This window comes from Oryzias melastigma, linkage group LG5 (assembly GCF_002922805.2).
Source record: "Oryzias melastigma strain HK-1 linkage group LG5, ASM292280v2, whole genome shotgun sequence".
Taxonomy (NCBI): domain Eukaryota; kingdom Metazoa; phylum Chordata; class Actinopteri; order Beloniformes; family Adrianichthyidae; genus Oryzias; species Oryzias melastigma.
The window spans coordinates 28716707-28739384 of NC_050516.1; the positions used below are offsets into that span (position 1 = coordinate 28716707).

A 22678-nucleotide genomic window follows, 5' to 3' on the forward strand; every position below is an offset into this window, starting at 1 on the left:
AAAGAACTGAGCATTTTTCGAAATTGTATTTATTTATTTATTTATTTTAAACGTTTGGCATAAGCTCAAATAATTTTTTTTTATTTTGCTTTACTTTTTATTTATCTATTTTTGTTCCCTTTTCCCTCTTTGTCCCCAGCAGTCTTACACTGCTGGGTTTCCTTATTTTAGTTAGGGTTGGATTTTGGTAGTCTTAGTTTCCAGGCTTTATTTGTTTGTTTTCTTTAGGTAGTTTTGGTTTGGCCGCCGTTAGCAGGGAGCTGCTGACTCAGACGGCCGACATGTTTGGGTCAGCAGTCTCCATGACTTATTTTATGTTTGGCCAAAGAGCCACCATGGAGTGATGTGGATCTGGAGCTGCAGGTTGCAGACCTCTGGTCTAGAAAGTTACTCAGACTTGTGATTTTGGCTAAAAAAGACACAATCATACATTAAAATACCACTGGGAACACTTTTAAAATGGATCAAAAGATGAGCTTTAAGTTTCACACTGTTGAGTTGAAATGCAGACATTGTGTTCTGATCATTCCCTTCTCTCTCTTTGTACCAGCTTGTGTTGCAGGCATGTGTTCCAGCCGTTCTATATGCGGTGGCAACAGCAGACCCCGCCGCTCGGGCAGCTCGGGTGCAGGAGCCCACTATGCCCTTTGCGCTTTGGGAGTGGGGCTGATCGCCCTGGGTGTCATCATGATAGTGTGGACCGTGATGCCCGCCGACATGAATCCGACCACCGCTCCAGCAGGAAACAGCACCCAACCGGAGCCTAACCCTGGAGATGCACAACGCACCCAGTCGTCGTCCGTGGCGTTGGTGCTGGTCGGAGTTGGGCTGGCCATGTTGCTTTTGTCTATTTGCCTAAGTCTGAGGAGCAAGAGGAGAGCACAGGCTGCCAGTAACCAGGCGGTGGAAACTGGTGGCCCTTTGATGGGCCACGTGCCAGGACACGCTGAGACTGAGTGAGTGTCATGTCATCCTAAATCCACTAAAGGATTAATCCTTAACTACCTTTACTGGTAGAATTTAGGGTATCTGAGGCAAAAAATGGGTAAAACTGTATGAGGCAGGTGACCAGCAGGAGATGGCAAAGCCGTAAACCAATCGATGAGACCGTATACTGAAAATGTTCATGCACATTTTTTATCTATGGGTACGCTGCAAGCAACAAGTCTTAGCGAACACGTAAGGGTGAAATAGATGAAACGCAGGTACATTTTACACTTTTGTAATCCTCCAAAATTCCTGAGCACTACTTATTAGTGCTGTTCACCTGACATGTTGTTAAAGCGTAACCGATCAAGAAATTCAGATGTAGTACCCCGATTCAACCTGTAGGAGGCAGCGCACAGACGGTTTTTGACTGTATTTTCAAGAATAAAAAAAGTTTTTTATTTTGTCAATAATTTGGCAATGACCAGCAGACGGCACTTTTAAAGCCACATTTATAGATGTCAACAACCAAAAGAGTTGGTTTAGGGTTTGGTCACCCTTTATTAAGACGGAGTCTAGCTCTGGGGTGGGCACATTTTTTGACTTGTGGGCCACAAAATTCTGAAAATTTGACAAAATTTGCAGATGCACAAAGCGTTTTGGTACTCCATCTCATAAGAGAACGGAAAAACAAAAATTTCCTTACATTTTGATTGAAAATGAATTGTAAAATAGAACATTTTGGAGTTTTTACTTAAAACTGTGAATTTTGTGCATCTCAACCATGACTAGAGTGTGGCGTTAGGGCATCGTACGGCATCATCATCCATACGTCATGAATCCACACAACTTGCATTCTCGTTCATGTGACGAAGGCTTTATGTGTTGTACGTTAAGATCTAAATGGATCAGAGAGCAGAGCTCCTTATGGGTAGAGAAGATGACAAACTTTATATAATAAATGTAATAAATAATTTATGGCCATTATTATTCTCCTCTGCCTTCTCTCACATTTGCTAAATAAAGCTAATCCTCCCCAAAAATGTTAATGCATTGTAACTCTACTCCCCCAAAACTTGATTTATTTATATAAATCTTTTGTTTTGCTTTACTTAAGTAAAAAAAGTCCTTAAATGCTGAGCTAAACTATTGTAAGACAAGGTAATAAAAATAGTCACTTAATAGAATTTAATGGATAAATTCTAGTGTTTTTTTTTCCCTGGAATTGTTTTCAAGTTGATCTGTAGAAATCTTCAGATCTCTTTATGAAATCTGTAACTAATTCTGTTGGAGGATAGTTGTTTGAGAATTCTGACTTTCTCCTAAACAAGCTGGAATACCTCTGCTTAACTCTTCCCGTGCACTAGGTGGCGGTATGCACTCTTTTACTTGATTTACCATTCACTAAAAAATGGAAAGAAGGACGTAGGAATATAGGCTGGGTTTATAAAAGATAACAATACTATTAACTGAAAATAATTAATTCTGTGATATTCTAGAAGTTTATTTCTGATTAGTTTAAACTGCTTTTAGTGTGAGCAAGTGAAATGTTGGTTGTATTTAATTTTTTGTCTATTTTATTGGATTACATGACTGCTGTATTATTTTAAATAACTTTTTGTGATACAAGATCATGTAAAGTGGCAAATGTAACATTTTCATTATAGCTGAGGGGCGATATAGTGTAATAATATTACTAATATAGTTCATATTCGGCCAATTTAATCCATAAAAATAAAAAAATAAAGCTATGTACTTAAAAATAATAACAAAAAAATCTTCCCTTAAGAAAATCAGGTTAAAATGACTTCACTTTACCTACAACAACAGAACCAGAGTGATGACTGTGGAGAATAAATAAAAGGATAAAACACAGTTATAAGAAACAAATAGCTTAAATTTTAGCTTAGATATTTACTTTAGTATTTAAAATGCTCAAAGACTGATCACAAGCTGAGAAGGGATTTTGCCTTTATTCCAATTGTAAACATCTCATGGTTTCGCTGCTTAAAACAAAACATTTTGGGCAGTGATTCTGTAATATGACAATTATTAAAACATGGAATGAGTAAATAAAATACTCTAAATTCCTTTGTAAAGCCACTTGGTTTCAGAAAAAAACCAGTAATGACTTACTGCAAACATTGACCTTAAAGTTCAAATCCAATCATCTCTGATCTACTGTGTTCCCAGTGGTTTTTTAAATAGGATTATGCTGTTTTTAGATAAAACTTTTTAAAATTGTGTCATTTTCTATGACATATTTTCTTCTGAGTTGTGGGTGGGACTGTTGACGCAGAATAACCTGCACTCATTTCCCATCATCCCTTTGTTTAGATTCTGTCCAGATAATTTACAGCCTCTCACAACACCAACCTAACATTTGCGCTGCAACGAAAATGACGAGCAATATCAGAGCTGTGCAGTTCTGATCCAGATTCCAGCTCAGAAGAGGATAATAAAGACGTTCATGGATCTATTTGTCTGTGAGTGGATGCATCAGAATGGAGCAGAGCAGGGAGCTTGTAGCCGTTATGCAATAGCTACAAGCTTTTTGTATCTGCTTTTCTTCTTTTTTAGTCTCCATCAATGTGAGAAAAGAAGTATTTTTCCTACAGAACTTTATTCACAATTAGGTCTCATAACAACAACCACAACTAGAAAATTGTATTTCCTGGGGAAATATGTTTGATTGTGTAATTGCTACAGAGGCTTCAGAAATTTCAAAAACTATAAATATTTGCAGAATTGTTTGAAAACAGCAGAAAAGTCCACAAATAGCAGAACAAGTACATGTTTGAATTTCCAGAATAGCATAAAGTATGCAGAAGTTATGACTGCAGAAGGTTTGGAGTTGCGGAAGAGCCTTCAAAATGCATTTTAATAGGGAAAATTGCAGCAATTTTGTTTAATTGCTGACAAACAAAATGTTGCAGAAGAGATTTCAGAAGAGAGCAGTAATGTCCTTAACTTGCAGAACATTTTGATACTTGAATGCCAAAAATTGGATGAAGTATTCAGAAGTTACAGGTGGACAAAAAATGTACGGAAGAAAAAGAAAAATAATAAAACAGAAGAACATTATTAAGTTAATATTGCTTAACAAAACTAAGTAATTTGAAGACATTTTTTCTTTTCCATATAATCGAGTGACTGAAGAAAAAAAAAAGCTCTTTATTAAAAGTACTAAAAAGTGGTTTCGTCTTCAAAAATGTATTTTTGTGAATAAAAAACTGTCCTTGCAATAGCAGGACATTAAGAAATACATTTTCTCACCACCCTAAAAAAAAAACACTTTTCTCATCTAAATGAACAGAATCTGAATTTTTAGAAGACGTACTCAGAAATGCATGTTTTCATCTTAATTTTCTTTACTCATGTCCTCCATCACCTCTTCTCCTTCTCCAGAGCTGTCGACTCAAACGCGTACAGCGTGCCGAGTTACGACGAAGTCGTCGGAAGCAACAACTTCCCCGTCCGCCAGAGTAACCTTCGACAGAGCACCTCGCAGCTGCCGTCCTACGAGGACATCATCGCCGCCGTGGAAAACGAGGGCAGGGATCTAACGGAGAACCCCCCTCCCGCTGATTCCACGCCGGCACAGCCCGCCTCCGATCAGGACGCGCACGCCACCCTCACGGCGAACCCCAGTCTGCCCACCCGCAGCTCCAGCCGGGCCAGCCGGATACTGCGGCCCCTCCGAGTGAGGAGAATCAAGTCGGACAAACTGCATCTGAAGGAGCTCCGCCTCCAGATCCGCACCCCCACGCAGAACCCAGTGACAATCGAGCCCATCACTCCACCCCCCCAGTATGAGAATAAAATGCCCGAGTTACAGTAGGAGCGATTCTAACCTCTCGTTTTAGTCATAGATCTAAAGAAACAGATTTTAAGAACTGATGAGGAGTTTGAAAGACAGTTTTCAGACGTGCAGCTCGGTTCTGCATGACGGAGGCCGAGCAGACGCTTTGAAACTCCAGTTTTATCGAAATGTTTTGTGTAGAAACTTGTGATCTGACTATTAAATTTGTCTAAATGTCTTATTAATGTGTATCAGGATCTGTTTTTAAATGAGTTTTATTTTTTTAGGTGTTTTAATGACTTTCATTATATCAGAGGCTCTCCCAGATTTATTTAAGTTTATATCAATATTTCAGGAATTAGCCTTTAGTTTTCATAGTTTGAACATTTTTATCTCATATTTCATCATCCAAAGAGAAAAATAGGAATTATTTGTGGTTTTTAGAAGTCTTGAGTTAGACATTGGCATTTTAATAGCTTTTTCCATTTTGAAACATACTTTTAACGACTTATCTGTCTTTTTCCATATTTTATTTTGGAGGGAATGCTTCCTGTTCAGGACTAAAGACGTCCCTTTAACAGGTGCATGCATGCAGGGAAGTAAAAAAATCTGCTTTAGAAACAAAAAAAAATAATTGTGTTTTAAGTTTCAACTCTCAATTCAACAATTCTAAAGTCAATGTGGGTTAATTAGTTAAGCGAAGAAGAATTATGGTCGTTTTTTTGCTTGGTTTAATGGGTTTAATGTCTTCATGTGTTAACATATGTCTATGGTGAGTATAAATACTTTGAAAGAAATTTTAACAATATTTTTTGAATAAAGTAAACCAAAGTTAAGTTGGTTTTATACCACTGTGATTGATTAACTTCTATTTCAGGACTAAAAAAGTTTTTTTTTTCAAATGTATTTATTACTATAAATTATTTTTTACAGGAAATTAAAAGAAAATATCATTAAAACACAAAATAAAACTAATACCTTATTTTTTTTAAATTATGTCTCTTCATTTGTGTTGCTTTGATTTGTTGAAAAAGATGCAAATAAGTCTCCTTACACTGTGGTTATGTCAGTGTGGTTCAGTGCTCGACTGATGACTTTTTTTTATTTATTACAAGAATTTAAAAGTATAAAGGCTATAAAATAATCAAGAAAATAAGTACAAAAACTTCAAAAAGATTTATCTGTGGGCCAGCATTCTCAATAAAATCAATCTTTATTTTAAAAGCGCCTTTCATTCTCTGAGGCAGCTCAAAGTGCCAAACATAAAAACAAAAAATTAAAAACATAAAAAAACAAAAAAAAGGTCAGGGGTTTCTCGATCATTTCTCACAGCAGAGATCCAAACCAGCAGACTTCCAAAAACTAAAACATTATTGTAACCATTTCAAATCAATCAGCTTTACCTTTAGCGCCCTCTATTGGTGAAAAGAGTGAACTGGACTTCCTCTGCAGCTATAGACGATCTCTGGGTTAGTCAAAACCACTTTGTACAGACTTTACTGCAAAAACATGGGAATTAGGAGAGTAAAAATCGATTTAAGGATTATTATCATAGTTTGTGGTTGTTGATATGATTTATAGACGATTGGTTCATTTTGAACCATCAGATTCACTGACCTAAAATGGATCCAGGACATCTTTAGCTTAAACTTCCACCAGTGTGTCAGAGAAAAAATCATTTTTTTAATTAAAATATATTTAAAAAAAATATATAAAAATAAAAAAGAGAGAGATAAAGACCAAATCATTCAAGGGGAACATTATTAGAACATTTTATGACTCTGTATGATCACATGACTTTGAAAATATTGGACTGTGATGATGGTTGATCATTTTTTTCTGCATCACGTGTGTGTTGGCCACTGGTCGTTTTTACGTTATAGTAAAATAAACTTAAAGAATCCTCAATCCAAATAATATTTTATGTTCCAATATTGACAATAAGTGATTCATTTAATTTTGAAATGATTTTTAATGTTATAAGTCGATTCGATGAACAACTGGCCGCAGATAGATGAATCTGGTTGTGTCGTAACAATATAAATCGATGAATCGATACAGTCTTAATTGGAATGTAATTAAGAAATGCAGACCACCTTGTTTTTCAAAAACATGAGTCTTGATCCAAAGCTATGGAACTAAATTGGGGCCAGTATTATTTGAAACCCGATTGAAACAAATCTCAAAATTTCTATTCTTCAGATTCGAAAAAAAAAAAAAGTTGAAAGTGAAAAAAAAGATTTTGTTCTGAAAAAATGTTTTGAAATTTTTAGTTTTGAAACATAAAAACAGAGCATTTGAAGTTGAAAACAATTAAGTTTATTTTGCAATAGCATTTTTTTTTTTTACATTTTACACTTTTTATGGCCAAACACCAATACTTTTTCAATTGATTTTACTTGGGTTTCAAATAAAATTGGACTAAATTTAGCTCCATAGAATGCCCCAGTGGTCGTAAATTAGAAAAATGTATCACTGATTATCCTTAATTATTATTATGATCACCTCTTTCGTTTTTTTTCCAGTAAACTTCTGATCTGTACCAATATCTAATTTGTGCCCTTTGGAATGACAGAGTAAAAACTAGAAGAAAATCAAAGGAAGAGCTATTTCCAACACTATTTATGGAGCCAAAATATTCTATATATCTTCAAATGTTCTATTTTTTAGGTTTTAAAACTCAAATTTTCAATTTCAGAACTTTTTTTTCAGTTTGAAATCATTTTTTTCTCCTTTTTAACTATTTTTTTCTTTTGTTGTCAAATCTGAAAAAAAAATCATTTGAGTTTTGAAACCTAAAAAAAGGAACATTTGAAGATGAAAATAATTAAGTTTATTTTAGAAAAGCAAAAAGTTTTTGAGATTTTATAATATTTTTGGCCAAACACTAATATTTTTTTTCAGTTTGTTTTATTTAGGTTTCAAATAATATTGGCCGTAATTTAGCTCCATACAAACCCAATGAGATAAGATGGTGTGAGTTCTAGTTGGGGAATAACAAATGAGACTGTAATAAGTAATGCATTTTTAATTGAAAATTTAAGCTTTGCTTTTGTAAAAGTGAGCTTTGGTGATCAGAAAATACAACATTTCATTAAAAAAAATGATATTTATAGATGATAATATGTTTTTTATATTATTAAACATCTAAAGTGGCATTTATAAAGTTCAATAAAACTTCTGAGATGTGGTGATGCTCTCATTATTATTTAGTCTACTTTTTTTCTGGGATTCTCTTCAGTCATGATGAAGCTCCTCTATTGATTTGTGCGTTTATTTATGTATCTTTCCAGATGTATACATTTCAAACAGCTTTGAATATCTCAAAGTAACTTGAGTGGTGGAGGACCCACCACACTCCTGCTCTGCCTGAACACACGTGCGGCTGAACAGCACCAGCCCTGCACAATGAAACAATTAAAAACAGACAGGAAGCTCTGTGTTTGGGCTGCACACAGAGGTTTCTAGAAGGCCAGAGCGGATCTGGAACTATAGGCTTGTGTAAATCAACTCATGAATTAATTAGATGTGTGCTAGACATCCTATAATCTGGACATTAATATAAGTGCTGTGGTCAGTATTGATCTGCTGTAATTCTTAATGCGCTCTTTAGATCCAAAGAGTTCGCAATTAATAAACAATTGGAGCTGTTTTAAGTGTGGAATGCGGATGGATTTTCTTCTTTTTTTTTTTTTTTNAAGTGGGCAAATGTGTGGAGTTTCTACGCTGGAGGTGGAGAGTTTGTGTTTATATCCTCAGGATCAACTTCTTTCTCCACAGCTCCACCCTCGCCTCGGCTCAGAAAGGCTTTTTTTTTCTTTGTGCAGCTGCCCTGTAACAGAGGGAGGAACAGCTGGCTGAGGGAACAGCCAGCCCGGGGAGTCAGTCACATTCCTGGCCGGGATTCAATGACTGAACCAGACACAAACAAACAGAGAGGGAGAGACTCGCACACTGAGCGAGTGAGTAGGGAGTCAGACTTGTGCGCCAGACAGAGCAGACCGAGCTTATTTCGGGCGCACATTCGGAGTGCGTAAAACCGCAGGAAGACTGAAACAGAGCTGGCAGATCGGGGAGCGGACGTCGGACCGAACGGGTTGGAGTTTTTTGGCGACTTTCTTTGCGCGTATTTTTGGGAAGCGCCCCTGTGATTGCAGCCGCTTGACGCGCAGAAGCTTTTCTGCAGACATGGGAAGGCGCGCTGCCGCCGGATGCTGACGCCCGTTCCGATAATTTAATTTCTTCTTTCATTTTGAGTTTTGAACTCCCTTCTCCGGCCAAGACAACATGGAGGGCGCCAGCTTCCAGCCCCATCCCGGACTTCAGCAAACTCTGAAGCAGTTTCACCTCAGCTCCATGCGCTCGCTCGGCGGCCCCGCGGCGTTCTCCGCGCGGTGGCACCAGGACTCGCTCTTCGGGAAAGATGGCAAATCGGCGGAGATCGTGCTCTCGCTGCCGGCTCAGACCCCGCCGGTGATGTCCGGGCCACTTTTCATCCCCTCCGACCGCTCCACGGAGCGCTGCGAGACGGTGCTGGAGCGGGAGCCCATCTCCTGCTTCGTGGTCGGCGGGGAGAAGCGGCTGTGCCTGCCGCAGATCCTCAACAGCGTGCTGAGGGATTTCTCCCTCCAGCAGATCAACTCCGTGTGCGACGACCTGCACATCTACTGCTCCCGGTGCACCGCGGACCAGCTGGAGATCCTGAAGGTGGTGGGCATCCTGCCGTTCTCCGCGCCCTCCTGCGGGCTGATCACGCAGACGGACGCGGAGCGCCTCTGCAACGCGCTGATCTACGGCGGCACCTACCCGCCCCACTGCAACAAGGACCTGGGCTCCCTGGAGCTGGAGCGCACGGAGAGGAGCTTCAAAGTCTACCACGAGTGCTTCGGCCGCTGCAAAGGCTTGTTTGTGCCGGAACTGTACAGCAGCCCGGCCGCCGCCTGCATCCAGTGCATGGACTGCAGACTCATGTTCCCCCCGCACAAGTTTGTGGTCCACAGCCACAAGAGGCTGGAGAACCGGACAGTCCACTGGGGGTTCGACTCCTCCAACTGGCGGGTTTATGTCCTGTTAGACCCGGACTACACCGACAAGGAGGAGAAAAGTCACCTGGAGCAACTGCTCAAAGAGTTGAAAGGAAAATTTGACCCAAGTGGGAAACTGACCAGTAAACAATGCAGAGTAAGTCTTTTCAATTCTTTCACCCCATCACGTGACCCCTCCTCAGGGTTGAGGGCATCCCGATGAAGCAACTCCATGATAGATTTTATGAGTGTGAGAAAGGTGATGGGGGGGCAGGAAGGGGTTTCATGACATTTGGGATATGGAAATGTGTGAGATGGAGGGGGTTGTGGCTGCTCGCGTGGGTCAGAGAAGCTCAGGGCCAGAAGAGGAGGTGGCTGCTTCTTCGTCACAGAGCAGCTGTTATGTGGGACTCTGATAATGAGTGGATCTCTGCATGCATCACCATGGCGCTGCTCCACTCCCCACACGAGCCAGGAAATGTCTCATGAAGGGAAGGCTGCATCCTCCAGAAAAAAGGGAAAAAAAGTTCCTAAAGTGAGGGCAAAACTCCAAAAAGGAAATGCTTCCTTTTTTCCAAGTTTTCCTGCCCGTTTATGTAACTTGTTTTCCCATCAAATGTTTTTATTTTTAAGTATTGCACCTGATGTCTTCCTAAGTCAGCATTTCTTGATGGATGGTTTGAGATAAGGTTGGGAATCACTGACGATTAGTGCTGTCACAAACGATTATTTTAATAGTCGACTAATCATTGATTATTTTTTCCGATTAATCGGGTCATTCGCAAAGAGGATGTAAAGCACACATCTGAACTATCATTACTTTAAATTAACTAAAAACTAGATATATAGCATTAGCTGCGATAATGCTCGTGTGAATTATTAAGCTGAATTTGACCGCTGAAGATGCTAATGCTGACAGCTGAAAATGCTGAAGTTGATAGCAAAAAATGCTGAAGCAGATAGCCAGCTAAAATGTTAGTTAAATGCCAAATTAGCCTAAAAAGCCTAAATGAGCCAAAACACTTAGAATGCAGCTGAAATATTAGCTAAACTCCAAAATAGCCTCAAAACTGAAAACAAATCCTAAATTAGCCAAAACAGCTAGCATGCAGCTGAAATATTAGCTAATCTTTAAATTAGCCTAAAAAACAGAAAAAATCCTAAATTAGCAAAAACTGTTAGCATGCATCTGAAATATTAGCTAATCTTCAAAATAGCCTAAAACCTGAAAAAAACTAAATTAGCCAGAACAGCTAGCATGCAGCTAAATTATTAGCTAATCTTTAAATTAGCCTAAAAAAACAGAAAAAAATCCTAAATTAGCCAAAACAGCTAGCATGCGGCTGAAATATTAGCTGAACTACAAAATAGCTTAAAAAACGTTAATAAATGCCAAAATAGTCCAAAAAGCTAACAGAATGCCATACTAACTTTATACTTTATTACACTCTGATTCCATTTAATATAAAGTAGCGACTAATCGACTATTAAATTTATCGACTATTTTATTAGTAGACTAATCATGGACTCATGATACAATGTGATAGATGACTCATAATATCGCGATATTGCGATAATTGGTAAAAATCATCTTTAATAACTCACATTATATAGAAATACTCATTTTCTGGGGAAATATATCCCTATTCATTTTTTATATTGAACTCAATCACAATAAACAACTTGTCTTATTTTGTGCAGCAAGTATTAGAAACCTTTTTGTAAATCAGTAATACTATGTCTTCGCTTAGCATTGACAACAATTAAATTGGAATTATCTGTAAAAGTTAACATGAACTTAGTGCAAAATTGTTGTAAACAACAGAATAAAAATTGAGTACTTCAAGTAGCAAATATTACAAATATAACGTTTTACAGCCTCTTTAAACAAAAATAAAAGATCGATACTTGGTGAGAACCCATCGAGAATCAATCACAGGACGAAATATCGCGATATATCCTAAAATCAATATTTGGACACACCCCTAGTTTGAAAGTCACTCATGTCCTTACAATGTGGAGTTCTGCCCTGATAGACCATGTGTGTGACAAAGTGTGCATCATGGAGGCAGATTGGCAAAGGGGGCAGTGCATATTGGCTGCAGTTCACTGTCAGTCGTGTCCCAGTTAGCAGACAGGCCGGGTCCTCGGGGAGCTGCACACCAGCACTCTCCCATACATCAGCCTGACAGGCCAAGCTGCTGAAAGGCCGGACCGGGACTCACAGGCTGCGTCTGGCTCAGCTTACCCGTGAAATGAAGACACAATGTTATCGGCCTGCCACAGTCTCTCTCTTATGTCAGGGTGTTTTATTAATAAGAGACAGGTTACCTTGTCTGCTTGTATCATCTGTCTAGACTCCCTCCTGGCGTGCAGATACGCCGTCGTCAAAAGTTAGGGATCAGCGTTCATTATAGGTGATGGTTTTTGATCAAATCTCAATAGGCATAGGGAAAGTTAGCATTTCTACATGTCTGTAGAAAGACTTTTGAGAGCAGATGTTCCCTTCAGGAGAGAAATTTCTCTTCAATGGGGTCGAGGATGCACAGAAAACATTTAGCTAGCCTTGACAGTGTGGGGAAAAGACACCACCATTATAGACGATCATCTTTTTGAGCTCTCTGTTTGCGCTAATGTTAGCTTAGCTTAGCCAAAAGTCGATCCCTCGTGAACGTCATCATACCCAGACACAACATGCTTCCTCTTCAGATGTTAAAGCATCATCATAGTGCTTCTGTGGAACATAAGTTCTGCCGTCCAGACACTTTTTTTTCTTTTACTTTTTTTGTTTCTCACTTTCAAGCTCCGTTAGCATGTTGTTTTGAAACCCGAGTCTTCCTAGAACTTCCTGTGTCATCACTACTGACCTATAAATGATAAATAAATAATCGACTATTACATTAGTAGGGCCGGGAATCGATTTAAAAAAAATTAACTAATTAATCGCAAACGTGGGGAAAATTAATCGCGATTAATCGCTATAATTTTTTTTTTAGTCCCAGTATTTGCCGACCTCTCATTACCTGCAAATAATCACATGATGAAATCACACATGGAACTCTACATTTAGAACATTTATTTTGAATTACTGCCGTCAATAAATTACATTAAAAATATCTGATTAATCGCACTTTTGTGTTGGGATGAATCACGATTAATTGGGATGTTTTACTAAGTAGAATGTATTTGTACAAAATGGCAAATAGCCCGCTTATTGTGACAAAGTGATCTAAACCATAAAAATATCAAGAATAAAGTACTAAAAAATGATTGAATGTATTTCTTTTGCAAACTATAAGCGGGATAATGCACGACAAAATGTTTTTAACGCACACCGTGGAATCCTGAACCACCGAGTTAATGCGAAAGACCCTTTCTTTGATTAATTTGCGTTAATACATATTAACATGTTAATTCTTTTTTTATAAATCATGTGAGTTATTGTGTTAATGTTTACAACCCTATAAATTAGCTGTCAACTATTTCAGTAGTTGATCAATCGTCGACTAATCATGGCAGCCCTACCATTAATTCATGTTAAGATGTTTGTCCACATATTTAATTTTACATTTTTGCAAGACGCACAAGGAATCTGGATAACTTCACTGTTCAGTTTCATGTTTTTATGTCTGAGTCACTCTGGTGGAAGTTTTAGCTTCTGGATACATTTTAGGTAAATGAATCGCATTAATGTATATATATTAAAGATGCAATGCGGTTCAAACACCAACATTTGGTGGTTTAGCTGTTTGCTTAATGTGTGGACGATTGCAGAGGGGACACCACAGACTCTCCCATTCAGAAGATGTAAGGTGTGTGAGCCAGGCCTTGACATGTGTTGTCAAGGGGCCATGACCTCTGACCTTTCCCCAAAGACAATGACCCAGCCAACCCCCATTCTTTTCACACCATCCAATCACGTGCTGTTGTGTCCAGTCCACTGGCCAGATGGCTTCTGGATAAAGGATGGGGAAATATACTGGCTTCTATTTCCAATAAAACATTGCTTTATCGGTTTAGTTTTTTATTTTTTGCTCCACTGTAAAATGTAAAAAAGTATTTAAATGTTAAGTCGTATTCAAATGACTTGCTCCAGTGTGCTGACCTTGTATTCATTCACATATTAACTTTTCTGATTACCATGGAAATCTTCGAGAAAGAGGATTGGAGCTGAAAAAAAATCTTTCTGGTCAAAGTCAAATACCTCTGAGTATTAAAGTGTAAAAAAACAAAATCCTCAAGAAGTGGGGGCACTGCGATCAATCATGACTCTGAGTCAAAAGTAGAAGGAGGCTCTGGAGAACAGCATGGACCCGCAATAATGGAATGGATATTAAAACCAATCAAGTGAGGCCAATTTATGCCATTCCATCCCATTGTTCTCCTCACTCCACGCAATTAGCCTCAGACCTGAAGTAAACCGGCGAGTTGAAGGTTAAATAATAGTGTAACGTGATTTTTTTTTTTATGTTTTATGTGAATGGAAAGAAGTTGATTCTCAGCACCTCCTACCTATTATTTTTCTGTGTGTGTGCCTTTATGTATATCAAGTATACACGTGTGTTTGCATGTAAACAGGCAATCTGGATCAGCTGTATGAGCCAGATTAAAATGAGCTCACTGCAGGCTCATTTCCATTCCCATCTGTCTGCTGACCTCTTCTAAGTCCTGCAAGCTGACATTGCTCATCTCTTTGGTCCTTGATGGGTCTGCGTGACCCAGCCCACACACAAAAGCATCAACCCCACCTGCTGCAACATTCACATTCAGCTTTTATTTTAGTTTCAACCAAAACTTGTGATTTTACACTATTTATCATTTCGACTTTCCTCTTCCAAGGATGAGTTAAGTCAGCAGAGTCCAATCGACCCCCCCTCCAGTCAGCCCCGACTGCTGGCCAGAGTGTTGTGCTGCGGCGAAGGGGGTGTCAGGAGATCCCAGGGGTTGTGGCCTTCATTCTGCCAGCGATGACCCCATGTTAAAAGGTTGTCAGCTGGGGCTCTCTCATGGGTAATGTGTGCTAAAGACCTGCCGCCTCCTTTGTTTGAAGGCCAGGCTTTCAGAGGCTGTGAAGTGCAGCAGAGTCTCTTTGTTAGTGCCGTGTTTTTTGTGGGCGCTGCATGGACAGGTCTGTAACCTCCAGCCTCTCTCGGGGGGCTAAATTATGAATCTGCTGCGACGCCGCTCCGTTGGTCGGAAGCTGAAAGACAGATTGGAGCCTGTCGCAGAGAAAAGGGATGGAAAAATACCACAATTATTATAGTTTTTTATGTACTTATATCTCTAAAAAGTCAACGGAAAAGATCGGATCTGGTTTGATACATTTATATTTCCTAACCCTTTAATGCTTGAGTTTATTTGCTTTTATATTTAAAAAAATACTTTTGTTTTTGCTTTTAAGTAGACTTTTAGGTAATTTTGGAGCTACAGTAGTTTGTGGCATTAAGGGTAGTGCTGGGCAATATGGAAAAAATGGTATATCGTGATATGAATTATATCAAAATAACAATATATCAATATATCACAATAAACCATAAAAATATATATTTTTTAGTTATTCTCTGAAAAATTGACAAAAACGTACTTTTCTCTGACCTTTTTTTTCCAAGTAACATGTAACTGAATTGTCACAAATGAGAAACATTTTTTTTACTTTCAAGTCTTTTAGTAGGAAAACACATTTTAGTACGAAAGTTCAGCAATAAAAATAAGCAAATAAAAATGATAGAAGAGAAATGAGATGAAAGATTTTTAGATCGCCCACATAATATGTATCATCATGTCGCCTATTACTAGTTTAAACAGTTTACAATAGTGCTGCGCGATATGGAACAAAATTGTATATCATGATATAAATATTTTATATCACAATAATGATATAAATCACGATATACCACAATAAAGTATATTTTTTCAAAAAAAATGGAAAAAAATGTCATTACTTACTTTTCTCTGACTATTTTTTCAAGTCACTTGTAACTAAATCGTCATAAATGAGAAACAATTTTCAGTTTCACATTTCTTAGTAGGAAAGCCATTTTTTGTACATGAATTCAGCAATAAAAACAAATTAAAATGGCACGATAGACACTTTTCTATCGCTCACACAAAATATTCCCCACACTAATTAAGGGGTTAAAACATTTTGATGCTTTATTGACAAAGTTACAGAAACAAAATGTATTCTACCCATAAAAATGACATACTTACTGCTTAAATATATCACAAAATAACAAGTGAAAACTAAATCTTTTAGGAGTTTCATTGAAAAAAGAAAAGAGTTTCAGTGACCGGGTGGGAGATGAGTCAGCACTCAAGATTAAACACATTTTCTACATCGGTAAAGGTCAAAATCCAAAGTGACATGTTAGGAAATCTAACGCAGAATTTTTATTGAAGTCATTTAAAACTATATTGAGCTTTGTTTGACCCTCAGCTCTCCTGTGTTGATTGTTTTGTTCTCGTCGTATCGCGTAAATTTGCCACATTTTGATCAACATATGTAAAATCCAAGCAGTGGTTCCAACACTCATCCCAGGGAATTTCCCAGAGATTGAAAATGAAAGCGTTTCTCGTTCAGCTATTTGTCTGGTTGGATCAATTTGAATGTAAAAGCTGCGGTCAAGCACAATTAAATTTGACTTCTAAAATAAATGTACTTAAAAAAAAGGTAGAACATATGAAACAGTTATTTAAAAGCTTTTCTTTATTCGTTGTTCTTTTGTTTATGCAAACGAGTCAGGAAATTAAACATTCATGGCGGCGAGGAATTCAGACAAAACATGGGAGGCGTTTCAGGTATTTCGGCTGTTCCGTCTAGCCGGATTGCGTCTGTGATCCGTTCACGTGGACGGCGTTTTGCTGCTCTCTAAGCCTCGGTGACACAGCATCATAGCTCCAACGTGTGAAGGAGTCCTTGTATAACTCAAGGAGCGAGGGAGGATGATGATCAGTGTCGAGGAGTTAGCTTGTCTGTTGGGCTGTCGGTGGCAGAACAGATGCCCGTATTGAGTTTGTGTTATTCCACAATCATCATCAATTCCTCCTCGATCACCTCCTGATTTCCAGCTCTGTGATTAAGAGTCAGACCCATCTGCTGCATAGACAGGAAATCCTGGAGTCTGCATCTGCTGCTCGCTGAGCTACTAAGCTGCTGCACTCAGGGGGCTTTAAAGTCTGATAATCCCACATAACTCCTGGAATGCAGAGACCACATCAGAACTGCCATCTTCCGTAGACGACTACATCAGAAACCCAGTACAGATCAGACGTCACAGTTTGTAGCGAGTCCCTTCTGGAATTTGACAATTAGCATTTGAATGCTAATTGTTCGGTACCACATACCATTTGCAGGTGCTGAACCGACAAGTGCGATATTTGTCCCCTTTACATTTTCGGCCTGCAGCTCCGCGGAACTGTTAGACCACATTGGAGATGTGCTAATGGAGCTCCAGCCAGAGCAGAAGTAGGCCCTGCTGGTGCCATATGACAAATCGGCATGCTGCTCTCGCCTACAATCCGCCCACCAAACACCTTCAAAGCTATCAGGAGGATTAGCTCACACAAGTAAACCAAACAGACTGCTCAGTGTTCAGACAATATTTGGGCCAAACTTGGTCATGCCTCCTGTTTTGATAGGACGGCTAACAGATCAGACGAGTTGAGGTTCGGTCGGTTCACTTGGGTTGAGAAAGAAAAAAAACAAAAAAAAACAGAAGGCTTCAAGGATTTGTACCATGCCGTTGCTGTGTGGGATATGCATATTTTATTTCAGGATTAGGATGGTTTAGATTAACTTTGAATTTGCTGCTGAGTTTGGGAGATGCGGGGGAGACACAGTGGGGGACGAGTGCACTTTTGTCTCTGGGTTTTGGCTCAGAGTTCAAGTCCAAATCAATTTCGAGTATCTTTCTGCATGTGGGTAGGTCTGGACCGCAGCATTTTTAGGCCTCCGTCAGACTCCACACTCACTCCAAAAGGAATCATCCTCAGTCAGAGTCTGCTCTCTGCGCCTGTGATTGGAGGGCGCCTGTGGTTGCTAAGCAGAGCTGCTCTTCCTGTGCTAAATAAGAACTTCATGCTCTGTGGCTGATGGGCTCAAAGAAGTGCGCCAGAACACACACACATGTGCACACGCACAGACCTCACGGTGCAAAGAGTTGTTACAGGTCAGAGACCTCCCACTCCTCCAGTCACTGCCATCTTCTTTCACTGTGACCCGAGCACTCCTCTTCCTCCTACCTGCCTTCCTACCTCCTCCTCCTCCTTCTCCACTCTGCAGCACATTTCCCAAAAGGCCAGATCTGTGTAAAGCCCTCCTCTCCATCACCCGAGACCATCCTGACTGACACCCTCCTCAACCGTCTGTCACCTCCTCACTCTGATGCCTCCTTGACCTTGTAGGACACACGCACAGAGGTACAGACACAGGCTCTCCTGCTGTCCTCTGCTGAGATCTCCTACTGCACTCCCCCTCACACTGTATTATACTTAGATCTCCACCTCCGCTGTAGTGAGCACATGCTGCACGAGTCTGTGGCCTACATACAGTGATCTGAGCATGTTTCACTGTTCTCCAGTGATGTGAGGGATGCTTGTCTCCTTTTGCGAGGGTGAATACTCATCATCCACCCATAGAGAGAGAGACATAGTGGCCGCATACTTTGTCAAAATGACCTCATCACCATCCTCCGTTTCTTGGTAAATGCACCAGAGAGTCTTTTTATGGTATTACAGAATGCCGATCCTCTTATGTATTTGATGTGCCACCTGAGCATTGCATCTCAGCATCTGCCTCTCTAAGCTCCAACTCCAAACAAATATTTATCCAAACATGACTTTTTTGTGAGTTTAGTTCAAAACTTAACTGCTTTTTTTTAATGTCCTGAACTACTGCGAGCTCTTGTGTGAGCTTCAGACCGGCCAAACATGCTTTCTTGCAGAGATGTAGCAGTGCAGCATTGTCAGCAGACATCCGTATCAAATGAATTCAGCACAGCTGTCTTAGCAAGACTCTGGAGCAGAGAGGGAACCTTATTTATTCAGTATTAGAGTCACCCCGGGATCTGTCAGTCTTCGCCGTAGCATCATCTGGTCAGGTAGACCTTTTTCCCTCTGCGTGACCTCGTGTTAATAACCAGAACCCACCGCATCTCTGCAAATACACTCCGCTAAAGATTTGGCCATCTGCCCCACCCAAGTCTCAGGTTCAACTCTTTCTTTGTCGGTTGTTGTTTAAAAAGACAGGCGTAAAGAGGAGGGTTCGCAGCTCCCAGTAAGCCACCAACTCGGCCCCTTTTTGTCTTTTCTGCAGGTGTCTTATAGTTGCACGTTTGCCCGTACTGTCACCAGCCTGCTTTTCTTGTGCTTGTGGCGTTGACAAGCGCAGAGTTCTATTCTAGCTGTCAAGCAAAGACACACACATCCATGACCTGAAATAAAGCAGGCCTACCCTTTATCCTATAATGAGAGTACTATTAAAAGCCTTGTGTCTTAAGAAGTGCATAGCCAACGTCAAGAAAAGGAAATAGCTTCGCACACATCGTCTAAAAAAAACCCAAAGCGGCTATTCAGGCTCTGAGGAAGGCTCGTAACCTCTCCCTCCGGTTCTGTTGTGGCTCAGATGTCTCCCAGTCAGAAAATCACTGATTTATTTCCCAGACCATCAATGCTCCAGTGACGAATTAAACAGCAAGCCTCCAGTCCACACTGATACTCTCATAAGCCAGGCATGTCCAGAGTCCGGCCCGTGGGTCAAGTTTCCACTGGCCCACAGGTTCCTGTCGTAAAATCAATCATATGACTTATTTTGGAAAACTGTGTACGATTTCTTGATTAAAATGACATCTTAAGTTGTTGTGAACATGTGGTTACACTGTCACCCTTCTGTGACTCTTTCTAACTCATTTCCAAAACTTCAAATAAAAAATTGGAAAGGCGTCCACCATTATGTAGTCGCTGTACTGCTCTGTTGTGGCGAATAGGGAGTTGAGCCAGAAAGCAAACTCTCAATTTATTGGTTGATATTTGTTCCAATACTCACCTATGGTCATGAGCTCTGGGTCGGGATCGAAAGAACGAAATCCTGAATACAAGCGGCTGAAATGAGCTTCCTCCGCAGAGTGGCTGGACGCTCCCGGAGCGCGTCCATTTTGAGTGGAGCCAGTTGAGGTGGCTCAGGCATCTGGTCCGGATGCCTCCTGGATGCCTCCTTGGGGAGGTGTTCTGGGCATGTCCCACTGGGTGGAGGCCCAGGACAGGCTGGAGTGACTACGTCTCTCAGCTGGCCTGGGAACGCCTCGGGGTCCCCCCAGAGGAGCTGGAGGAAGTGACCAGGGAGAGGGAAGTGTGGGCATCTTTGCTTCAACTGCTGCCCCCACGACCCGCTCCCATATGAGGGGAAGAAGATGGATGGAGATGGAGTCAAATAAAAACGAAAAGTTGACAGCGAAGGCCACCGCTTCCAAGACGAGTGGAAATTGACATGTTTTTTGTGAAATATGAACCAGTTGCAAGAGGCTGTGACTGTATCAAGATCAGGGGTCCCAAACTTTTTCGCTCAAAGGGCTAAAATCAAAATCTGATCCCAGTCCGCGGGCCAAATGCAAACAGTAAACTGTAATCCTAATGGGAGACGGTGAGCTGGTTTTACAACTTTATCCGTTTGCCGTTGTTGCTCTTTCTTGGCTAGCTGAAAAAAGTCGCTAAAAACATCGGAAGTGACCGTGAAGGCTCTTGGGAATTTCTAACACAATAAAGCCCAGGACTGACTCACTTGATAGCTGCAGGGAAAGAAAGTGCGAACAGCGCCACCCGGAGGGCGAAAGTATGTGTTTTGGAACACTATAGAGAATCAATGGGAAACGAGTAAGAAGTGCAGCCACAACTTGCCAGGCCAATAGATAGCCTTTGGCGGGCCAAATTTTGCCCCACTTTTGGCACCCACGGTCAACTATCAGATGAGACATGCTAGCTACAAAAGGATAGAGTGCAAAAAACTGATACATTGACAATAACTTGTAAAGAATGAAATGCAATAAATGTTGTAAAAATAGTTCAAAGATTATGAGGCTAGATGGTTGGCCCTCAAATATTTTCACCAAATCTGACCCTCTTGGCAAAAGTTTGGGCACCCCTGTCTTAAAAAGGCCATTTTTGGTGATATGTGCTCTGGTTTGGTAGCTTGATTTGAGTGCCTGTCCCATGAGGAATGTAATCCTGAGGTAAAGACAGGACATTGTCCTGATGTCCATCTCTGCACAAACATATTTTAGTCACCCCTTTCAGCACCTCAACTGTACAGACCGCAGTCATAATGAGCCCCTCCAAAGAGATTAATCGCCCCATCATCAATGCATCTCCCTGGTTTCTTTGCTTTTGTTATTGTGCAGGGTGTGCTAAATGGGATAAAGGGGCTCGGCCGGACACGGGGGCGAGCGTGGCTTTTGTGCTGCCAGCAGGTGCACCGGGGTGACAGTGGGGTTTTTCAGGGATGCATGCGAACATGCATACCACATGCGCATGTGCGCAGCTCTGGGTCTGTCTGGACGCAGAGGGGTGTGTGTGTGCGGCGCGAGTGCCGCTGAGATACACCAGAAACTTCCAGAGCTCGACTTGAACCCTCAATCACAGGCCTCCCTGGGGTTTTTTTTGCAGTAAATTCTTCAGGCGAATGGTTTTCTCTCCCCTGCCTCCGCCTCCTCCTCCTTTTTTTTTTTTTCTGCTCACATCTGGTGAACAGCACTAGCACCCCTGTCATCTTTTACTGCGTTGAGGTCATTTCCACCCTGTCGGTAAAGTGGAAACACATGATGTGCAGGGTTCGGTCTTAATGGGGTGGGGCTGGCACTCACACAGCTTTACAGCCAAGAACTTCCAGAACAGCCTCTCAGAGGAATGTGTCCAACTTCAAAATTAAAGACACTTGGAGGTAATAATAATAATAGAATTCTTCTATTTACCACCACGGACAAAGATTTTAGCCTAATAGCTCCTTTATTTTTCAAACACATGCATGTTTCTCTCTAAGCTGTGGTTCAGCAGTATTAACGAGTCATTTATGGTGGTTCTGCAAGCAGCAAAAAAAAGGAGCAATCATTGTCAGGGATCAGTGAAGTTAAAGTGCACACTAAATGTAGATTCCAGAAGTTTTTTTTTCCATAAAAGCTGTACAGTTTAGCATTGGGAGCGTCGGTCTTACACACAGTTAGTTGTTTGATTTGATTAAAGTGATTGAAAGGCTCATCTCATTACCGACAGAGTTTGAAAGAAATTCGTGTTTAGATGGGTTCTTCCGTGTGGATTTCCTCCGTTCTCTACCCAAAACACTTCACAGCACAGCTCGCAGGGTTTGTCATTCTCAGAGATAAGCTTGTGTCGCCTGTTAAAACTCCGCTCTGCCCTCTGACACATTTTGGTTGATGCTTTGACAGTGCATCATTAGTATCCGAGTCATCTTGTCACCCTTTTTTCCTGACGTTACACCGAATTGCATTCTTTTTAGCGAACCTACCAGTTACTTTTTGGCAGTTTTATGGATGTGACTAACAGTTTGTGGCACTCTTAGGTAGAATTAACCCTTTCTGCTTGCACAGTCGATACCGATTGGTTTTCCATTTTGTAACCGAAAGAGCTGCAATGAAAAAAAAAAGGAGTGGGCTACAGTGACTGCTGTGTGGGTAGGCTGCAGTTGGGCTTAAGTGACTGTGTGGAGCAGCTGCATGGATTGCTATTCCTTCTGTCCAACAGGACTCCATCACAGTCTGCAGCAGTTATGGAGGGCACACACACTCCTGTGCTGCATGCCTCTGTCCTCATTACCTCTGCAGCAGCAGCTTCACTCGTTGCCTTTGTTCTCTGACTTGGCTTGAAACAGGAGAATATGAGGAGAAGTGCTGAGCCTGCAGTTTGCTGGGCTGCCCACAGC

General features: G+C 40.6%; 2 protein-coding genes across 2 annotated transcripts in view; both read left to right on the forward strand.

Moving 5' to 3' along the window:
- Window positions 1-4974, forward strand: part of tmem51b (transmembrane protein 51b) — an 8383-nt gene extending 3409 nt beyond the window's left edge. Inside the window, exons 2-3 of the mRNA XM_024269050.2 lie at window positions 551-956; window positions 4336-4974. Coding sequence (XP_024124818.1) covers window positions 565-956; window positions 4336-4768 — 825 coding nt within the window. The 5' untranslated portion in view covers window positions 551-564 and the 3' untranslated portion in view covers window positions 4769-4974. The remainder of the gene's footprint in view (window positions 1-550; window positions 957-4335) is intronic.
- A 3147-nt stretch (window positions 4975-8121) lies between these two features.
- Window positions 8122-22678, forward strand: part of skib (v-ski avian sarcoma viral oncogene homolog b) — a 44053-nt gene continuing 29496 nt past the window's right edge. The window contains exon 1 of the mRNA XM_024270380.2: window positions 8122-9910. Coding sequence (XP_024126148.1) covers window positions 9017-9910 — 894 coding nt within the window. The 5' untranslated portion in view covers window positions 8122-9016. The remainder of the gene's footprint in view (window positions 9911-22678) is intronic.